This window comes from Pseudomyrmex gracilis, unplaced genomic scaffold (assembly GCF_002006095.1).
Source record: "Pseudomyrmex gracilis isolate BER0280 unplaced genomic scaffold, ASM200609v1 scaffold_653, whole genome shotgun sequence".
NCBI classification, from domain to species: domain Eukaryota; kingdom Metazoa; phylum Arthropoda; class Insecta; order Hymenoptera; family Formicidae; genus Pseudomyrmex; species Pseudomyrmex gracilis.
This window is the reverse complement of record NW_018021237.1, coordinates 8,398-23,377: the sequence shown is the minus strand read 5'-3', so window position 1 is coordinate 23,377 and position 14,980 is coordinate 8,398. Positions and strand designations below refer to the sequence as shown.

At 33.9% G+C, this 14,980-nt stretch overlaps 2 protein-coding genes across 6 annotated transcripts; one reads left to right on the top strand and one right to left on the bottom strand.

The window, feature by feature from the left end:
* The first annotated feature begins 2,539 nt into the window (after window positions 1-2,539).
* On the top strand, window positions 2,540-8,708 carry LOC109861238 (protein bric-a-brac 2). Of its 4 annotated transcripts, none has more exons than XM_020440795.1 (4): window positions 2,540-2,762; window positions 3,640-3,833; window positions 3,934-4,110; window positions 6,965-8,708. In XM_020440795.1, exons 2-4 carry the CDS (start codon window positions 3,651-3,653, stop codon window positions 7,649-7,651), a joined length of 1,047 nt encoding a protein of 348 aa, XP_020296384.1. In that variant the 5' UTR covers window positions 2,540-2,762; window positions 3,640-3,650; the 3' UTR covers window positions 7,652-8,708. The 4 variants fall into 4 exon arrangements, with proteins under 4 accessions (XP_020296384.1, XP_020296381.1, XP_020296385.1 ...); XM_020440792.1 differs by having other exon boundaries at window positions 2,541-2,810; XM_020440796.1 differs by lacking the exon at window positions 2,540-2,762 and adding an exon at window positions 2,817-3,004.
* Window positions 8,709-8,804: 96 nt separating this feature from the next.
* LOC109861237 (actin-interacting protein 1) lies at window positions 8,805-14,059 on the bottom strand. 2 transcript variants are annotated; one of them, XM_020440790.1, is made up of 14 exons: window positions 13,856-14,059; window positions 12,037-12,158; window positions 11,845-11,935; window positions 11,581-11,728; window positions 11,329-11,496; window positions 11,074-11,242; window positions 10,847-10,975; window positions 10,626-10,730; window positions 10,210-10,530; window positions 10,005-10,124; window positions 9,746-9,904; window positions 9,469-9,471; window positions 9,210-9,360; window positions 8,805-9,138 (listed from the first exon to the last, which is right to left on the bottom strand). In XM_020440790.1, the coding sequence occupies exons 1-14, from the start codon at window positions 13,869-13,871 to the stop codon at window positions 9,029-9,031; spliced, it is 1,812 nt and encodes a 603-aa protein (XP_020296379.1). In that variant the 5' UTR covers window positions 13,872-14,059; the 3' UTR covers window positions 8,805-9,028. The 2 variants fall into 2 exon arrangements, with proteins under 2 accessions (XP_020296379.1, XP_020296380.1); XM_020440791.1 differs by lacking the exon at window positions 9,469-9,471 and having other exon boundaries at window positions 13,856-14,058.
* Window positions 14,060-14,980: the final 921 nt, after the last annotated feature.

Sequence of the window (14,980 nt, the reverse complement as noted above, 5' to 3'; positions counted from 1 at the left end):
AAAAAGTCTCTATAGAAAAACATATATATCTCACTATCGAAAAAGACTATATTCTTAAATAAAGAATATATTATTAATTTCAGAAGAATATCATCTAAAATCTTTAAGAAGATTTTTTAAGTATAAAATCTTCTACTTACAAGAATATAATTTTTTCGGTGCGCGCACACGTAGAGTCGGAGACAGTCAGGGGCGAGAGAGTTAATACGTCAATTACAATCAATGACTGGCTACGTTTAGCGGAACAATCGCTGAGCCGTAGTCTTGTCAACTCGATTTAGATATTACTACTTGATTTAGATATTTGATTGGTTCTGAAAGGAGAAAAGCAAATCACGTTTGATTGCTTACCGAAGCAAGCAGCTTTGTTTCGTTGAACGCAGCCAGCGTAAGCAACAATTGCCTTTTTTATTATTGTTGACTGTTTTATAAAGCGCAAAGCTTTAAATACTGTAGATTTGTACTTTGTTAAACTTCTTAGGAATCTAAATGTGTAATATATATATATACACACACACACACGTCATGATCAATTTTACATACACATGAGAGATATTATATGCACAACGTTTTTTCGTTTTATTTTACAATCACGCGACATTAAATCTCGTCTCTTGCATTAATCTCAAGCGTTGTGAACAAATACTAGTGGTATTCGAAAGAAGTGAGAGAAAGATCGCACGCTCATATCACAATATGCGTATCTCTGTGCTCACATCTACCGCACGTGTGCGTATATAAGGAACGTGTGTGTGTGCGATGTGAACGCGTTCGGAAGAACTCGCTTGGAGACACGCGCTGTATTTGATTGGTTATTTTTATCAAGAGAAATCCAGAGATGATACCCGAGAAAAAATGGATTAGATCTAACTTAAATTTAACGAGATAAAAAAAAATGGAAAAATAGATCTAATTAGATCCAAATTAAATCTAAATAGATATAAATTAGATCTAAATAAATATAAGTAAATCTATGGAAATTTACACTTTTATTTATTATTAGATTTACTCTTGATCTACTCAGATCTATTATATCAGATCACCTCAGATCTGTTCAGATCTGCTCAAATCTAATTAAATCTGAGTAGTTTTAATTATAACAGATCTGAGTAAATCTATAAAGTAGATTTAATAATATATAAAGGTGTAAATTTAATAGATCTGCTTATATTTATTTAGATCTACTTTATATTTATTTAGATCTACTTTATATCTATTTAGATTTAATTTCGATCTAATTAGATCTATTTTTCCATTTTTTTTATCTCGTTAAATTTAAGTTAGATCTAATCCATTTTTTCCCGGAATTTTTTGTATAGAACTTTTTTAATAATCGTTTCTAAAAATGGCATTTTTACACGCACACACTTCTTACGTGCAATTTCTATACGAAGTAGAAAAAGTTTTGTCGATCACATCCCCCCGACACCGGTTTTGTAAACATTTTCAGAATTGTCACTCGAATGTAAAGTCTGTATTTCTGTGATATAATTGAGAAATTTGTTGAAACTTACTGTGTCAATGGATACAAGTATATATATGGTTCTTATACATATATATATATATGGACATGGCAACACGATCGCGAGAATATTAGCGTACTTTAATATACTTAGAAAAACCGTTGAGGGGAAAAGTCCAACGTAATCTCGAGCTTGAGTGTGTTTGAGCGATTTTATATAGTCATAGGCGTGATTTTTCTGTATATAACACCATATATACATAAAGATAATAAAATAAATATTAAACAATAACATTACCGTGTATTGTATTTGATGAAAAAGTATTTGTATTTTTTATTGTTTTGTTTGCGAAAGAGTCAACATGTGCAACACGATGATCGGGCTTTAAATTTTAAAGGGCTCCGAGAAAAAATGGATTAGATCTAATTTAAATCTAACGAGATAAAAAATAATGGAAAAATAGATCTAATTAGATCGAAATTAAATCTAAATAGATATAAAGTAGATCTAAATAAATATAAAATAAATCTAAATAGATATAAGAGTAAATCTATGGAAATTTATACTTTTATTTATTGTTTTAGATCTACTCAGATCTATTATAACTAAATCTGAGTAGTTTTAATATAGTAGATATGAGTAGATCTAAAGTAGATTTAATAATATATAAAAGTGTAAATTTAATAGATCTACTTATATTTATTTAGATCTACTTTATATTTATTTAAATCTACTTTATATCTATTTAGATTTAATTTGGATCTAATTAGATCTATTTTTCTATTTTTTTTATCTCGTTAAATTTAAGTTAGATCTAATCCATTTTTTCCCGGGGCGTGCGTAGCACGGAACAGAACCGGATCAATGAGCGCGTTTATTCACAGAACCGGCGGTGTTCGCGTGTGTAGTTAGCGCGCTCGAAAACGTGGACATCGCGGCGTTTCGAGAACGTATCTCAAAACGACGTTCTTTGCACGGTGTTCGGGATTTTGCAATTGTCGCCTTAAAGTTTTCGCAGACGTGATTGATCGCGCATTGGTCAATTCTCTCGATCCGGGGGTTTCATCGCGCGCTCCACTCTCTCGTGCGTTCGTCATCTTATCGTCCGCTATAACTCCGCGAGAGAGTTAAATACCTCGATCTCTCTCCCCCAACGCTTGTCTAACTTACAATTACGTATAATTCGTGTCACTCGTGATTATGGCGATCATCGCGGCGAGATGAGAAAGAGAGCAGCGCTCGAGGAATAGTGTTGTGCAAGAAGCGCAAAGACAAAACTCTTTGAGTAGTTTATACTAGGTGAACGGGGGCATATATTTGGTTTTATATACGGCAAATTTTGAACGGGTAAGAGAAATCGACGATAGCGGGAAATTCAGTCGGTTTTCGATCTTTCTTTGCCGCAAATGGATCCTAGCGATTTGCGAATCGTCGTAGTAGCGACCAGTGTGCGTGTGTGTGTGTGTCGTCACCGTGAGCTGTCGATCCGTTTCACAAATCACGGGTCACCAACGGCTGTCCTTTCTTCCAGCCATACCTGAGTACAATAATAGATTTGGCTGGAACCTTCCCCCCCCGCAGCCTGATTAAATAAATAGTATTGTGTCTCCGTACCTCATACCGTGGCTTCCGCCACACAGTAGCGATCCCGACGTCTCGCGCGAGACAACAAATTTTTTTTTGTTTTTTACGTCGACGTAAAACCCGCGACAAGGAATTATTTTCTCTTCTCGCCGTAACAACTTTTTTGTGTTTCACATCACATAACCTTTCACCTTGTGTCGTCGTTATTGCGAAAAGATTAAATTGTTGTGTACGTAAGAGAGATCACGCTATACGTGTGAGAAAGATATGTTCGGTGTTAACAAAGTGCGCGTAAGCAAATAATACAGCAGTTGATGATACGTTATATCGCGCATGAGGTATAGCGTGCGCGCGTTCGACGATTGTTTTTTTTTTTTTTTTTTTTTTCATTTAAAGAAATTTAAAATCCCCCGCACGTGCCGTATCTTTAAACAAGCGCAAGTTTAATTGCACGCGAGATGCAACGACTGCTATCTTTCGTTTATGCGCAGTTGAGAACAAAAAAAAACAAATGATGTCGGGGAATAATTGATTCGATTTTTTTTTTTTTTGTAATCTGACACTTCGATGGATTTTTTTTTTTTTTCCGCAGCAAGCGGAGACATGGAGGGTCAACAGTTTTGTTTACGATGGCACAATTTCCAAAATACACTTTTGAGCTCTCTCCCAAAATTGCTTGACGGTGGCCACCTAACAGATGTCACACTGAGCGCTGGTGGTAGACATATTCATGCTCACAGAATCATACTCTCAGCCTGCAGTTATTATTTTAAAGAATTGTTTAAGGTACCGCTTTGAGTATATATATATTTTATAAAAACTTCACAAACACAAAACAAAATTGACACCGTATTAAATAAGAATTCACACATGAATGAATTTTTAGGACTTAGGCTCCTTGCAACATCCTGTCATTGTGTTGCCAGGCATGGAATATGCAAATTTGTGCGCTCTAGTAAAGTTTATGTACAATGGAGAAGTAAACATTTATCAAGAGCAATTACCTGCTCTTTTAGCTATGGCTGATACATTAAACATATGTGGATTGGCTGATATAGCTGGGGTAAGTGCTTTGTTTTTATTATCAAATAGTGTAAAAAAATAGTAGAAACTGTGTATGTTTAAAATTAAACAAAATGGTAAGCTTTTGAACTTTCTCTTCTAGTTTTATATGAAGAATATACTTGTAATATGTACTTTTTTTTTATTAACTTACTTTATTTTGCATTTGCGATCTAGATATGATGTAGGATAGTTTTTATCGATATTCTCTTATGTTTATTTTTATCTTTTTACATTTATATGTATATATATATATATTTACATATATATATATTTACATTTATAGATATAGATATATATATATATCTGCTTTAGATGCAAAATCTCATGAGGAAGATCCCATGAGAGATATAAAAATACTCAAATAATTAAAATTCTTATCAATATAGAGTTTATTGCATATTTATTTTTTTAATTAAGTTTTCAAATATATATTTGCTTGCCAAACATTCTTATGCGTATAAAATAAATAATATTAATAGCTATGTAGATGTATATATATATATATATATGTATATATATATATACATATATGTAACATGTATGCTATATTGTAATGTAAAAAATAAAGTCTGCGCCACAGTATTAATGGCCTGCTCTGTTTAATACTTAAGGTAATTAGCATGAAAATTACTTGCTTATTTTAATATGTTTGCTCCAGCAAAATAGAAAATTTTGAATTTACAAGAGTGCATGACTGGATATATAAGATCCCTCTAACAAAAATTGTTCTATTCTGTATCAATACTAAACATGTTATTTTTTTGTTGATAATAATATAATCTATTATGCTATATACTCACTAAAATGTTTATAAAATGGCTACAGTTGGGAAGATTACTCGTTTATGCGACCATTTCTCAACAGGTTCTCCATGTTTCTTTTGTTTTTCAATTATAGAAACAGAAATAGTTTTTTTTCTGTTTTATTCTTACATCTCAGGTTTTCTCATGTATATATATATATTTTTTGTTGAAGTGAGTAATCTGTTATAGAGCTCACTGGTTGACTATGCAAATGTGAATACAAACCAAATTTTGTTTTTTATCTTAATAAACATTAAACTACTTCAAACTATAATGCATTTCTTTTTTTTTTTTTTTTTTTTTTTTGTTACTAATATTGATATATACAACTGTTTATGCATTGTATAATAATAATTTTGATGATATCTGTTTAGTAGCTCTCATAAATAATGTTTCTTTTTATTAAACACTAAAGTACTTCTTTTCATGTCCTTGATATTTGTAATCTTTATATGATAATAAGTAAGTGTTGTGTTGTGTAAACGCGTTATCTCTGTGTCGTGTAGAATTTGTTTTGTCTAATATAATAACCACATAATATAAATTGTATATCACAACACTTACATATCATCATAACTTATCCTTGTAACACGCATGTGTCTAATGCAACATACTTAAAAACAATTACAGAATTGTCACAAGTGATTTTTTTTTAGAAAGAACCCGTGTACAATTAATTTCTTCTTTACTTCAGAAAACAAAGAGAAAATGAAGCAAAAGAATTTGCATTCGCTTGTTCCTTTCTTAATCTTTTTATAATACCCTATGATCGTGTTGTTTTGTTCAGGTCACTTAAAAACACATTCACTGTCGTTCCTCAAGAAGTACTTCACGAGAAGAAATTATACCGCTACACATATTATGTTCGATACAATACACCGAGAAGGAACGATAATGAATAAAAAAAAAAAAAAAACGATATCCACGAGATCAAGATCGTTGTGTGTGTTGCAACTAAATGCAAGTGGATGCATCCCATGGAACCTTACCCCATAGAATGACTTTACAGGTATATTCAAAGTAGCTTCTTTCTCATGAATTTTTTTGTCTAAATTACTAAAAACTGTTTATTAGCGAAGTTAGAACAGCGATTTTTTATTCAACAGACAAAAGGTTTTCTTTGCAGTATTTATAATGCTTGTTTGCAATGCCACACTTTAGTTAAGTGTGACGATAACAAGCGCGTTACCATTAATTTATCAAATCCAAGTGTGTTGTTTAACTAAAGAAAAGAAAAGGAAAAATGTAGAGTAATTTTTTCAAGTAAAGTCTTGAATTGGTTCAATATTAATGTTAATTTATTGTGAATTACTGGAAATATATATGTATATATAAATACGTTTAACACTTTTTACATATCTCTATAGGAAGAAAGAGAGAGAGAGAGAGAGAAAAGTACAGAGAGTTTAGATAAGATAACTTACTTACATTATTAAAATAGAAAATCGTTGTTTATTCTGATGATTATTCTGCGGATCCATGTCGAAGAGACACTTCTTATTCTTTATTGAATATATTAGTTATCGAATATATTCTTTATTGAATATATTATTAAATAACAACAGTTTAAACTATACTGCAGACTATACTAGTTTTTAATAACTTTGTATATATATATATATAAAACAAATATATATTGCACAAAACTGAACAATTATTGTGCAATGCATAACCTGTTGTATAAAATAGAATATATTTCAACATCATTCTCGTTCAAAAAAAAAAAAAAAAAATGTTTGCTCCCTGTCATTAATATCCACGTATACACTTGTACGTAACTATCGAAAGACGAGAGAAATTTATATTTTTGTATAAATCTCTTTCTTTCGTAAAATATAAAGTATATATTAGCTTTTATCACATAGCAAAAATTTCAATCTTATTTTTAATTAACATATAAATGTAGAATAATATAAAGAATACAGAGACGCTACACGTAGCTGTAACTACTATTGTTTGTCAGATCACATATTTCCTCGAGCTTTTCTTTAGTGGAAAAATGTGATGAGCGCGTTATTGACATGATCGGTGCACGTTTTCTTATTTCAGAAAAATCCGAGGCACGATAACGGTTTGTACGTAGAACCGCCGGTTATAGAGTCTCAGAAGAAATTGTTAAACGAAGAAATGATAATGACAGAATCGAAAAATCCGACGACTAACGAATTGATGACACAATCGATATCCGCACCGCTACCCGAGAAAACGGAGAAATTGGATGACGAAGAGCCCAGCAACGATCAAGAAACTATATCGTACTGTGTGAAGACAAAGCCGTATTACTCTATAAATGCGAAGTTAAATCAAAGAGAGAAAGTGTCTGTTCCCGTTAACGCGTCCACTAACAAGTACGTCGATAAAGGATATTCCGAGAATATTACGGATGAGGTCGCGCCTGTTGTGGAGGAACAAATCACACCCATGGAGGACGTGAAACCACCGCCAGACGTATGGGACGCTGGTTACAAGTTGCTCACGCCGTCCGCATCCGGCGGACGAACTTCCCAGACTTACAACAAATCAAGTGTAACGTGTGTCATTTGTGGTAAACAGTTGAGCAATCAGTACAACTTACGAGTGCACATGGAGACGCACAGCAACAGCTCGTACAGTTGCACGGCGTGTCCGCACGTATCGCGATCGCGAGACGCTCTCAGGAAACACGTGTCGTATCGACACCCGGTAGCTCCTTCGCAAAAACGTCCACGTTATAACACGTCGAAACCACCACTATAGTAAAGCCACTTTTATGTTCCTATTATACACGAAATAGAAAAAGTAATGAGTAAAAATTTATTTTCGACACAATTTGATAAGACAAAATTCTCAAATGTTAATAACTTTTTTCGGACAAAAAAGTGTTTTTCAAGTAAATTTTTACAGAAGAAGTAGTCTCATTACTTTGATATCAGACATTGCGTGTTGCGTGTATTGCGCGCGCGCGCTCACACATAAGACGCTTGAAGTCCTTCTAGAAAATACCTCTTTACCAAAACAAACAAAAAAAATATATATATATATAAATAATAGTATGATTACAAAGTAGCGCTCGGAAATTTTAGACGTTCGAATTACTCAAACTGCTTGAATCTCAAGCTCGAACGTTCAAAATATCTTGGGTTGATAAGTATTATACATAATCGAACAGTTCCGTTAGTTCGGCCATAAAAAGTGAAACGCGTTACGGAAAACAAAGAATCTGGTTTTTTGTCTGTTTGCGAAGCCTATCGTCAAATTAATCGAATGGTTCGAAGGCTACTTGTTCAAATGTTTCCGCCTTGAACTTTTCGATTAATTCGAACGTATTTGTTTGAAATCCACAAAGAAACAAAATCCGAGAGAGAAATTGTACAAAAAAAAATTTTTATCATCCCCACCTTTTGACTACGGAACGCCGTAAGTGTCGTTAAAAAATTCATGAGATTTGTAAAAAAAAAAGTTTATTCGATTATGCAAAGACATGTGTACGGAAAATTATTAACTTTTTTACCAAATTGAGCATGTAAAAATATGAGCAATAAAAATGCGCGCGTCGCAGCCAAAAGGTTTTTAAAAAGCCCGTTTTTTGCGGCGCATCCTACATATTAAAATAAATTACCGATAAAAGGTATCGTACCTCACTTATTTATAAGAACAGCGTTGGACTGATTAATAATAAGACATGGTATTAGCAAGTGCTTTCGTTAAGTGTACAAAAGCGTGATCAAATTTTTGAAGACCCTTAGTGTTCGAATTGTTATCGTTTTCTTGTTACTGTTACATCGTTTTAATAAAGACAAGTTAGATGATACGAGTTCACTGTGTGACTTAATGCAAATGCAAACATTCTCCGCGACACGTTCGAAGACCGAAGGCTCTCGGTTCTGCGAACAGCTGTGTAGAACGATAATGAAAGTTTTTGAATTTTACTGACGTGTAGGGTATGAAGAAAATTAATCTAAAAAAAAAAGATTTGTGTAGAAGATGGCAATATAATCTTTTTAATCATATATATCAAGGATTGTATTAAAAAATAATATATAATATATTTGTAAACTACGAAATAAATAAAATGCTTCCAAAGTTTTAGTTTCCTTAAAGAAGGTGGCAATATAAACGTTTCCAAAAGTTAATTTATATCTTTTCTATACGCCATACTTTAGTATTGCAGTCCTGTCCAACCGAGATTAAGGTTTCCTCATCCAGCCAGACTAAACGCGTTATCTGACTCTGAGGATGAGCATCTAAAAGCGTAAATGTTTGTTTTTATTATACACAATTATAAAGAGATTTTATTCGACGAGAATAAACTTACTTTTGATAATGGTATGTTTGGCTGGATTTGTCACGCTCCAGATGATGATGGTCGTGTCAAGACTACCGCTCGCAACCATGTCGGAGGTGAGAGACCAAGCGACGGAATTTACTCTCGCGTTGTGGAAGCCCCATTCTCTGTTGTGCGCAAGCTGCAAAAATCGAATCAATTTAAAAAATATTTAAATTTTTTTCTTTTTATATTCTTATTCTTTATTACAGAATACAAAATATTTATACCACATTGACGTGTCACTCACCCTCTGCCATAATCCATTAAGCACACAACAAACAATAATTCGTTAAAAAAAACAGAGATTATGTGTTATAAAATTACGTTACATAGCATCAACTAATTGAATGAAGATTAGTAGACACTGTTGTTGTGTAAAGCACAACAAACACAATTTATAAAAAAAAGTATGTGAGGAATTATGAAAAAGTATACTTTTTTATACACAATGTACATATATAGCTTTTGTCTTGCTAGATTGATTGTAAGTAGTTCTAAATTATTTTGCATACAATATATCTTACTTTGTATTCTGGTGCGGTGTACAGTATAACTTTCCTGTTTGCATCACAGGCAACTAAATATTTATTGTCGGGACTATAGGCCGCGTCTGTAACCGGACCCAGGTGTTCTAATTCAGTCTTTTCAGTTAGCGTAGTGTCCGACAATTCGTAAATACGTACCTATACAATAAATTAGAGATATTTTGATATTAACACCAGTTCTTACACATACACGTATACGTTCCATGTATTACATAAAAAAAAAAAAAAACAAACTAACTTTATTATCGGATGTAGATCCAATAGCTACATCTCCAGTTTCTTGATTAATTGACACACACGATGGCTCATAATCAATCGGTACACTCGACAGCTTCTTACCGTTTTGCGTAACTGTGATCTGTAGAGCGTAATATTTCGATGTCAAATATTGTTGTTGTACGATTTGTTCACGCGTACATCATATATACGCGTTTGATTTTTACCTGTCGAACCGAAGCTACTACGGCTATATCGTTATATATATCCAGACCTCGTGGTTGCGAGTCCAATTTTACTACAGAAGTCTCCGCGTACGCATTTGTCGCAATGTCAACTGATCTTAAAGTATCATCAATGCCGGCGGTGTACAGCAAATTACCCGACGCCTTCATTCCGTTAATTTGATTACCATGACCGTGTCCTTGCACGCGATCATTCTCCCCCGTCTCTGCGTTCCAGTTGGTGATATAGCCGTCATGAGAACCGGTATAAATCGTACTTCTATCGGGACTTAACGTTAGAACCGTTATTGGCTTGTTATGACCCTGAAAAGTTGAAGAGAAGAGAATATATTGAAGTTTTAAATTCTAGAAACTTCGAAAGACGCCGGTAAAAAAAAAACGAAAGAATAGAGATTTACTTTTATTATTTTTATAGGTTTTTGAGGATTATCGACGTCAAGATAATTGATAAAGCCGCTAAGTGACACGGATAATAGATGATTCCCTTGCCAAAGACAGCTCACCTGAAAGTTCACAGATTTTGTTTCAGCTTATTGCACATATTACTTTTTACCAATACCTGTAGCTTTGTTAACTAAGCTTCGTTAACTAAGCTTTGTTAATTATACAAATTACCAACTTGTTGATCGTCGACCGTTGTTCCCATATTGAACTCGGTAACTAAAGTACGCGTTTCTACATCCCACAGTTTACAAGTTTTATCCCCGGAAGCAGTTAATAGTTGCTTACCGTCAGGTTTCCATGCAACCTGGAATTGAAAAAAAAAAAATTTGAAAAGATAAAAATTTCTTCTTGCACCGTTTTTTTTTTTTTATCGCAAATGAATTAAAAACGACTGTTACGTACCGCGTAGACTCCACCCTGATGTGCGGGAGAGCCTATTTCACCGACGAGATCAGAAGTTACTCCGTTGTATAGAAATACTTTGCCATCGAATCCACCGGAGGCAAACAGATTTCCGTCGAGCGAATAACGTACGGTTTGAACGAAACGTGTATGTTCTTGCTTTGTCATCCTGAATAAGCGCCAAGTATAATAAATCACGCGAAAATTTAATCTTCTTAACGGAATGGCGGAGTGTCGCTATATGTATGTACATACTTGAATTTGAACGGAGGTCCTTCGAACACAGCGATGGTATTATCTTCGCTTCCGGTTATTAATCTAAACGGTCTGGCCGGTCTGAAGTCGCACGAGTTGATGGATTTACTCTGACCGGAGATCTCACCCACCGACGTTCCTGTTTCTGCCATAAAGACATGTCCAAATCTAAACACAATTGTTATAACATAAATTATCAACTTTAAATATCGCACTCTTATTGCAATTACATCTACAAACGACATTCATCACCTTTCTCTTCCTTCTCCGACCACGACCATACGCTGACTATCCGGTGACCAAGCGATGTCTTTAATAGGCCCGCCGATAGGTTGAAACTCATTTTTTAGTATATGCTCCTTATTTACTGTATCCCAAATACGCACCTTGCCCGATTGATCTAAAATAAAAGTGCGTTTTCTTTGAGATTACTAGAATTTTTTGTATAACAAAAATCTCTAGACAATATTATTCTATAAACGATGCATTAAACATTTACAAAAATAAAATATATACCTCCTGAGGCTATGTAAAAACCACTGGGAGAATACTTGGCGACGTTAACGGGGCAAGAATGTTCTGTGTAAACATCCGCAATTGCGGGATTCTGCAATGTTTAAAAATGCATATCTAAATAAACGACCGTCTGTACTTGTACGAAATAATAAAAATATTTTATTATTTTGAGCGCAAAAAAAAAACACTTACATCAATATTTCTAATGATAACGCTGTTACCATTGGTGTATAAAAAGTTCTTTCCTTTAGGATCACCACCTAATACTAGAGGTTGTCCTCTTTGGGTTCTCGGTAATGCAGCAAATATATATTCTGTAAATGATATATTTAAACTAAAGAGAAACGGAGAGATAAAAATATCTTTACTAACAAATAAAAGTACGAGAGTGTTTAGTAAATAATACAAGAAATGGTATCTCTGTTATAACTACTATTTTTTAAAATAATTATTGAAATAATTATTTTTGTTATATTTATTAAATCTTTGACATAATATTAAAAAGTGTTAAGAAAATGTTGTTGTACAGTGAACACAAGAGAGAGATCAAATATTATGCAAACAACACACACAATATATCCAGATGCTGGAACGAAAATATCCTTCCTTGATACATTGGCACGAGTCCAGTTCCTTATGTCTCAAATTATCTTTAGCACTAACAAGATACAGTTTGTTTTACACTAATGCTACAGTTGCTGTCTCAAAAGTACATAACAAAAACATTGTAGATGCATTTAACATAAGTAAAAAAATACTATAAAAGATATATTTTAAAAAATAGATACGTTAATTGAGAATGCCGTCAATAATAGAGAAATTTTTCTCAGTTTTTTTCTCCCCCTTCTTTTAAACATTTTTTGTTATCTTTATTATCTTTCAAAATATAAAGAATTATAATTATTTATAAATATATAACGTTATTACTGAAGCTTATTATATTGAAATTTTTTTAATATCTTACGTTTATCTGATAAAAACTTGCAATATCAAGCAAATTTCTTATCTCAGTAATTCCCTATCTTAGTCAGTTAATATCATGTTGATTCATTTTCTGTATATGGCTGTTGATTCATCTTCTGATACATGTACAGAATGTCTTAGATAATTCAAAAAACCTTATTTTGTACATTTAATGTAAAAAGAATAAGTAAAAGCGTTTTTGTGATAAATACTCTTCAGAAATATATGACAATGTAATAAAAAATGCAACAAAATCATATATATTGTTGTTTCCTTTGACAAAATTCAAAATACTTTCAAAAATTGTTCCAATTCAAGATATTCCAATACGAGACATGCATTCTTGCGAAAAAATTTTTTCACATTGTTTATATAAAACAAATTTTTTTTAATTATTTTTAAAATCTATATTTCAATTTAAAAACTCCTTGAAGATGTAAATATTAAAATTCGTATTTTTAATGTAAACGTTATTAAAAATTACAAATATATATGTATATCATGTATTTACATTTATAATATTTTATTGTGCACAGTTGTTATTTTTCCAATTTTGTTTTTTTCTCTTTCTCTTCTTCCACAATCTTATTTTTACAAAATATTTAAAATAATTGTATTATTATTTTTTAATCCTTAAAAAAGTACACACACACACACATACACATATAAATAATACGTAATTTCCGAATCACCCTGTATGTGTACAGATTGACATCAGCCGCGCGTCGACATCGTTCCGGTGTATGTCACGCATCATGATACAGTTCTGACTTAAATGAAAAGTAAAACGAAAAAAAAACCAGAAAATATAAAATAAACTGTGCAGCTCCTAGTGTTAAATAAAAAAAAAAACCTATGCAAAAGCGCATGAAAAAAAATCCATACAAAAACATCTTTTTCTATTCTGATATTTTGGACGCGTAACGGACCTTATACCGTTTCACAAATCAGAGATAAGCAAACCGGAAAATTGAAGAGATACTTCGATGTCACGGAATCGGCACGGTACAGGAAGCCGGTCGCGTACGTTCAAACCACTTTGACTTACTTGTTTCATACGACATTTCTTCAATTTAACACGGCTTCTTTGCAGCCACGCTATCCGCTATCAAAATCAAACGGGAATCCGCTGTCAAGAGGATCTGACGTCTACAGCTATGTGGTGTGATGACGGCTCGCGACAGAATCTCCTACACACTCACATCTGCCGAGTGCTGCTTGTTCAGTTGTTCCGCCCTTCGCCTTATTTGGCTGAAGCATAAACAAAGGTGTTGCTAGATCGAGGCGCGTATGTAACAGGTGCGCTTTGAATAACGTTGGGTGACGTTTTCATGAAGACTGTTCAAAAAGTTCTAGCGCCATCTGACGGTCAAGCAAGTCTACTAACAAAGCCGAAGGTCCATAAAAGCGCCATCAGCCAGAGAGAAGACTACGAGAGCGGCTACGAGCGTATTTTATAGCGATTTCGGCTGGTTTGCACCGGACTGCACATTTCGGGTGTCGGTGCAAATTGTGTGCTCGGCTGGTCGAATGGCAGCAGTTCTTTGCTGGTTCCGCGTATTCGTCTGAGCTCAATACACCGCATAGGTGCATGTTGGGTGTACACAACGCGTCAATGAATCGAGGAAAAGGCGCGGGGATCGGAGGGCAAGCGGGGCGGTTGCTCGTAGCGCCAACGAGCGCCGTGCGAACTAACTAGTAGCAATCGGTTGTCCACAACTACGTCGTGTCGATAATGTAACTGCTCTTCCTTCCTATTTTCTTCTCAAAACGTAAAACTAATGGCCACTTACTTATAGCGATTTCGGCTGATCTGCACCGGTGTGCCACCTGTGTAGAGTTGGTGCAAGTGTACAGTGCGTACACTCATGTGGTGTTGCACTGGATATTTCGACCACGCTAGTGTGTATCAGCCGAACACGAGACCACACCAACTGGCTCCAATTAATTTGTGAGAGCCACTTTGTGTACACCCAACATGCATCTATGCAGTGTACTGATCTCAGACGAATACGCGGCACCAGCAAGGAACTGCACCATTCGACCAGCCAAACACACAAGTTACACCAACACCCAAAATATGCAGTCGGTGTACACCAGCCAAAATCGCTATCAGATCGATGTTATCAGAGAGAAACCTGAGAGCGGCCATTCTAATGTAATTTTTTACGAC